Source organism: Cottoperca gobio, unplaced genomic scaffold (genome assembly GCF_900634415.1).
Source record: "Cottoperca gobio unplaced genomic scaffold, fCotGob3.1 fCotGob3_316arrow_ctg1, whole genome shotgun sequence".
Classification (NCBI taxonomy): Eukaryota; Metazoa; Chordata; class Actinopteri; order Perciformes; family Bovichtidae; genus Cottoperca; species Cottoperca gobio.
Genome location: NW_021166924.1, coordinates 169,001 through 175,000, shown reverse-complemented (window position 1 = coordinate 175,000; position 6,000 = coordinate 169,001). Strand labels below are relative to the sequence as shown.

General features: G+C 44.2%; 1 protein-coding gene across 1 annotated transcript in view; it reads right to left on the bottom strand.

The window, feature by feature from the left end:
• Nucleotides 1–6,000, bottom strand: part of LOC115005533 (transient receptor potential cation channel subfamily M member 1-like) — a 30,783-nt gene that overhangs the window by 15,626 nt on the left and 9,157 nt on the right. Inside the window, exons 8-10 of the mRNA XM_029427392.1 lie at nt 2,778–2,918; nt 2,052–2,344; nt 1,236–1,464 (exon numbers count right to left, since the gene is read on the bottom strand). Coding sequence (XP_029283252.1) covers nt 1,236–1,464; nt 2,052–2,344; nt 2,778–2,918 — 663 coding nt within the window. The remainder of the gene's footprint in view (nt 1–1,235; nt 1,465–2,051; nt 2,345–2,777; nt 2,919–6,000) is intronic.

The following is a 6,000-nucleotide window of genomic DNA, read 5'->3' as shown; positions in this document are numbered from 1 at the left end:
TCTTCAAAGTATTACTCAAAGTACAAACTTAGTACTCTGGTTGTTGCTTTGAGGCGTTTTTGCACCGGGGGCAACTGTTATTCTTGTCATGAATACTTTTGCACAGAACGAGACAAAGTTACATATTTCTTTCTTGAACAGAGAAGATTTTTCTAAGTTTTCGCACACGATGTGCGGAACAGGTTGAGTTGTGCCATTTTTCATTAAACCAACAACACTGAGGGTCCCTAAACCGAACCAAGATGCTAAGATATAATCTCTCCACCGAGTCCTGGGTCTTCCCCGGGGTCTCCTTCCACCTGGACGTGCCTGGAACACCTCCCTAGGGAGGCGCCCAGGTGGCATCCTTACTAGGTGAACCACCTCAAATGGCTCCTTTCCACGCAAAGGAGCAGCAGCTCTACTACGAGTCTCTTATGGATGGCTGAGCTTCTCACCATATCTCTACTGTAAGTGAGACGCCAGCCACCCGCCTGAGAAAACTAATTTTGGCCTTTTGTACCCGTGATCTTTCGGTCATGACCCATCCTTCATGACCATAGGTGAGGGTAGGAACGAAGATTGACCGGTAGATCAAGAGCTTAGCCTTCTGGCTCAGCTTTCTTTTTACAACGGTGCGGTAAATACAATACCGCCCCCTCTGCTCCGATTCTCCGGCCAATTTCTCGCTCCATCGTCCCCTCACTCAAGAACACAACACTGAGGTACTTGAACTCCTTCACTTGGGGTAAGGACTAATTCCCTACCCGGAGTAGGCAATCCATCGGTTTCCTGCTGAGAGCCATGGCCTCAGATTTCCGCTTCACACTCTGCTGCAAACCGATCCAGTGATTGCTGAAGGTCACAGACCGATGATGCCATAAGGACCACATCATCTACAAAGAGCAGCGATGAGATCCTCAGGCCACCGAACTGCAACCCCTCTCTCCTCCACGACTACTCCTGCCACAGCAGAGGCTACCGCCCTTCGAGCCTGTCGGTACCCTGCAACTGTTTCCAGAGACCTGTCGGATAACATAACTCCAATGTAGCAGCGCTGAGCTGGGGACTTGTGAGTATCACCACACTCGCCCGACGCCTCACACCTTGGGCAAGATCTTTTTCAGAACATTTTTATAAAAATTAAGCTTTTAAAAAGGAATTGGGACAAAACCGAGCATTATATTATTTTTTTGGTGTTTTGCATTTTGGTTTATTGGTCTCGGAGTGTGAAGGTACAGGTCTCCTCTGAATACCTCCAGGCTGTTGCTCTTGCCCATCCTCAGACAGCCCATCCACATGTCGGTCAGCAGCATCTGGCTGCAGGTGTGAGCGATGAAGTCTCGGTGTTTGGCGGCGACAGCCAATTTCAGGCAGGTGGAGTTACTCCAGTTCTTCAGCTCGTACGTCAGCAGCTTCATTGCCACCTGCTCGTCATGTTTGTATGACTGATCCAACAACTCATAGGCCAGCTGACCAAACTCCCTGCACAGAAGAGACAGGAAGTGATGTTTACAAAAGTTCATTTAAAAAGGACATGAAAATGTGTCACACACTAAATAGTAAGAAAATACATTAAACAAATATAAAACACGAGATGAACAAGTGTGTAAATACATTTTACATTTTATATAATTTAAATATAGTACTTATATTATATATATACACTTTATATTTAATTTTTAATGTATAAATATCAAAGGAATTTAACAAAATAATTTTGTAAAAATGGTTGGTGTAGTATAACGGCACTATTTCAAAGGTTAAATCTTATTTATTTTTTTATTTTTTATCCCAGCAGCTCAATACGTCGCTCAACAATATTCCCCCCTGACATCATACATCATTATTTAATAGTTGATTTATATTTTGTATTAATAATCTGAATCTACAAAATCACGAAAGCTGACAGATAAATATAGGGTAGTAAAAAGTTCAATATTTACATCTGAGATTAAGTTTATGAAAGCATAAAATGGAAATACTCAAGTTTAGTACAAGTACGTCAGAGTTGTACTCTGGTAAAGTACTGAGTTATTGTTAACGTGGCTCTCTGGCCGTGCGGGCCTCACTTGGAGTTGTTCTCTAGGTCCTGGTAGATGTCATCCACCAGCTCGCTTTGGGACGACTCGTGGGCCATGGCCTTGTACAGTTTACAGGCCACCAGAGCTTTGGCCATGGCCTCCTCACCGCGCTGCCACAGGAACAGTGCCATCTTCTGGCGCTTCATCAGCACGGCCCACACCATGAGCTCGTGGAACGGGTACTGAAACCTGCTGACCTCGGGGTCGTCCACGTCGATGTCCACCTCCTCCTCCTTTTTCTTGTTCTTCTTCCCTTTGCCCTTCGCACGCGGCTCGTCGTCCTGCGGGAGAAGCTCGCCGTGAGTCCACATTCACACACCATTAATCACATTTACAGCAGAAATAAAGTCAACAAACCTCCATTCCAAGAAGTTTCAGAGCTTTAGGCTGCAAGAGAAAATAAGAAAAGAGAGAAATATGTTGGATCCCAATGATATTTAAAAACTACACTTTACTTAAACTACTGATGCATGTGTTGCACGTGTTGGCCGTGTTAAACATGTTGGACGTGTTAAACGTGTTGAACATGTTGGGCGTGTTGGCCGTGTTAAACGTGTTGAACATGTTAGGGCGTGTTGGACGTGTTAAATGTGTTGGACGTGTTTAAACATGTTGGCCGTGTTAAACGTGTTGGGCGTGTTAAGCGTGTTGGACGTGACACACGTGTTGAACATGTTGGGCGAGTTGGACGCGTGGGACGTTGAGCGTGCTCACCCTCTTAAGGCCGTACAGGTTGTTGTACAGCGTCCTGAAGCTCTTCCTGGTGTAGATGCAGCGGTACGCCCCCCCCATCAGCAGTTCCAGCACCAGGCCGATGTCGATCAATGTGATCTGGTAGTCCGGAGGCAGATTCCCCTGAAACACAGAGTTTTATACAAACATATATACATGATAACCTTTTTCTTAAGAAAAACCAAGTACATGACGATATCTTATATTCCTTACTTTAATTTTATACAGAAGAAGGTCACGTTTAAGAAGAACTTCATCAATAAATACAATAAACACTTTAGATGACAATGTAAATATTGCATTAAATGAATGAAGGTACTATTTATTTTTAAATGATTACATAGTTTCAAAAAATAATATTACCCATTTATATATATATTATTTTATGTAACATACAATGTCAGATCAGTTTGTATGGCACATTATTGGATCATAAAACAAACAATGTTTCAATTTATTTGTTTTATGATGTGTTGAACAACATTCATAAAGCTTTTACTTTGAAAGATTTGATTTCTTCCTGTCCTGCAGTGGTGTCTGAGGGGTTTTGCAGGTTGTGATGAATCCACTCACACAAATAAAAACTGTTACGTCAGTTAAACAATATTCATCCATCCATCCATCGTCTACCGCTTATCCGGGGTCGGGTCGCGGTAGGCAGCCCCAGTAAGGAACCCCAAACTTCTCTTCTCCGGCCCATATCCTCCAACTCCGACTGGGGTAATCCGAGGAGTTTACAGACCAGTGAGGAGATATAACCTCTCCACCAAGTCCTGGGTCTTCCCCGGGGTCTCCTCCCAGCTGGATGTACCTGGAGCACCTCCCTAGGGAGGCGGCCAAGTGGCATCCTTACTAGATGCCCGAACCAGCTCAACTGGCTCCTTTCAACATAAAAAAAGCGACGGCTCTACTCCGAGTCTCTCACGGATGGCTGAGCTTCTCACCATATCTCTAAGGGAGACGCCACCCGTCTGAGAAAACCCATTTCGGCCGCTTGTACCCGTGATCTCGTTCTTTCGGTCATGACCCAGCCTTCATGACCATAGGTGAGGGTAGGAACGAAGATCGCCCGGAAGATCGAGAGGTTTGCCTTCTGGCTCAGCCAGCCATCACAACGGTGCAGTAAAGCGAATGCAATACCACCCCCACTGCTCCGATTCTCCGGCCAATCTCTCTCTCCATCGTGCCCTCACTCGCGAACAAGACCCCGAGGTACTTGAACTCCTTCTCTTGGGGTAAGGGCTCATTCCCTACCCGGAGTAGGCAATCCACCGGTTTCCTGCTGAGAGCCATGGCCTCAGATTTTGAGGTGCTGCTCCTCATCCCAACCGCTTCAAATCAAATCAAATTTATTTGTATAGCCCAATATCACAAATTATATATTTGTCTCAGTGTGCTTTACAGACTGTACAGGTTACGACACCCTCTGTTCTTAGACCCTCGCATCGCACAAGGAAAAACTTCCTAAAAGAAACCCCATAATTAAAGGGGGAAAACGGAAGAAACCTCAGGGAGAGCAACTGAGGAGGGATCCCTCTCCCAGGACGGACAGACGTGCAATAGATGTCGTGTGTACAGGATAAACAACATAGTACAAATACAACATTTGACAGAAAATTATGTGTTGAAAAAGAAAAAGTTTGGATGAATCCAGGAAAATGTCAAAAAGGCTTCCCGGTGTCCAGCAGGAGCAGGGCAGCAGGCGCAGCCACGATTCCTGATCCTGACGTAAACTTTATCAGTGGCAACCTGTCACATGAGACACAGAAACTCTGGGGATGATGCCCCGGATGATGAGTTAGTAACATACATTTACATAAATGCATACAGATAGAGAGGGAGAAGAAGAGAGGGAGGGGAGGAGAGAGGAAGAGAAGGAAGAGAGCAGGGAGGTGTCCCCCGGCAGTCAAAGTCTATAGCAGCATAATTAGGGGCTGATCCAGGGCAAACCTGAGCCAGCCCTAACTATAAGCTTTATCAAAAAGGAAAGTCTTTAGCCTACTCTTAAATGTGGAGAGTGTGTCTGCCTCCCAAACACAAACTGGAAGCTGGTTCCACTGGAGAGGAGCTTGATAGCTGAAGGCTCTGGCTCCCATTGTACTCTTAGAGACTCTAGGAACCACAAGTAACCCTGCAGTCTGGGTGCGTAATGCTCTAGTTGGTTTATAAGGTACTATCAGATCTTTAACATATGCTGGAGCCTGACCATTAATTGCTTTGTAAATCAGGAGAAGGATTTTAAATTCTATTCTGTATTTTACCGGGAGCCAGTGCAGAGCAGCTAATACAGGAGTAATATGATCCCGTTTCCTTGTTCTTGTCAATACACGTGCCGCTGCATTTTGGATCAACTGAAGAGTCTTAAGCGACTTTTTGGGACAACCTGATAACAATGAGTTGCAGTAATCCAGCCTTGAAGTAACAAATGCATGGACTAGTTTTTCTGCATGATTTTGAGACAGGATGTGTCTTATTTTTGCAATGTTACGTAGATGAAAGAAGGCAGTCCTTGAGATTTGTTTTATGTGGGAGTTAAACGACAGATCTTGATCAAAGATGACGCCGAGATTCCTTACAGTGGTGCTGGAGGCCAAGTTAATGCCATCCAGAGCTTCTATGTCATTAGAAAATGCGTTTCGGAGGCGTTTAGGGCCAAGTATAACAACTTCAGTTTTGTCTGTGTTTAACATCAAGAAGTTGCTAGACATCCAAGTTTTTATGTCCTTAAGGCTTGAAGTTTAGCCAATTGATTGGTTTCAACTGGTTTAATTGATAGATATAATTGGGTATCATCCGCATAGTAATGAAAGTTTATAGAGTGGTTCCTTATAATATTACCCAAAGGAAGCATATATAAGGTGAATAGAATCGGTCCAAGTACAGAACCCTGCGGAACTCCAAGACTGACTTTGGCTGTCATGGAGGATTTATCGTTAACAAGTACAAATTGAGATCGCTCAGATAAATAGGACTTGAACCAGCTTAGTGCGGTTCCTTTTATGCCAACACAATGCTCCAGTCTCTGTAGTAGAATGTGTCATGATCAACAGTGTCGAAAGCAGCACTGAGGTCTAACAAGACAAGAACAGAGACAAGTCCTTTGTCTGATGCCAATAGAAGGTCATTGGTAACTTTCACCAGTGCCGTCTCTGTGCTATGATGTACTCTAAATCCAGATTGAAAAACCTCAAATAAATTATTATTA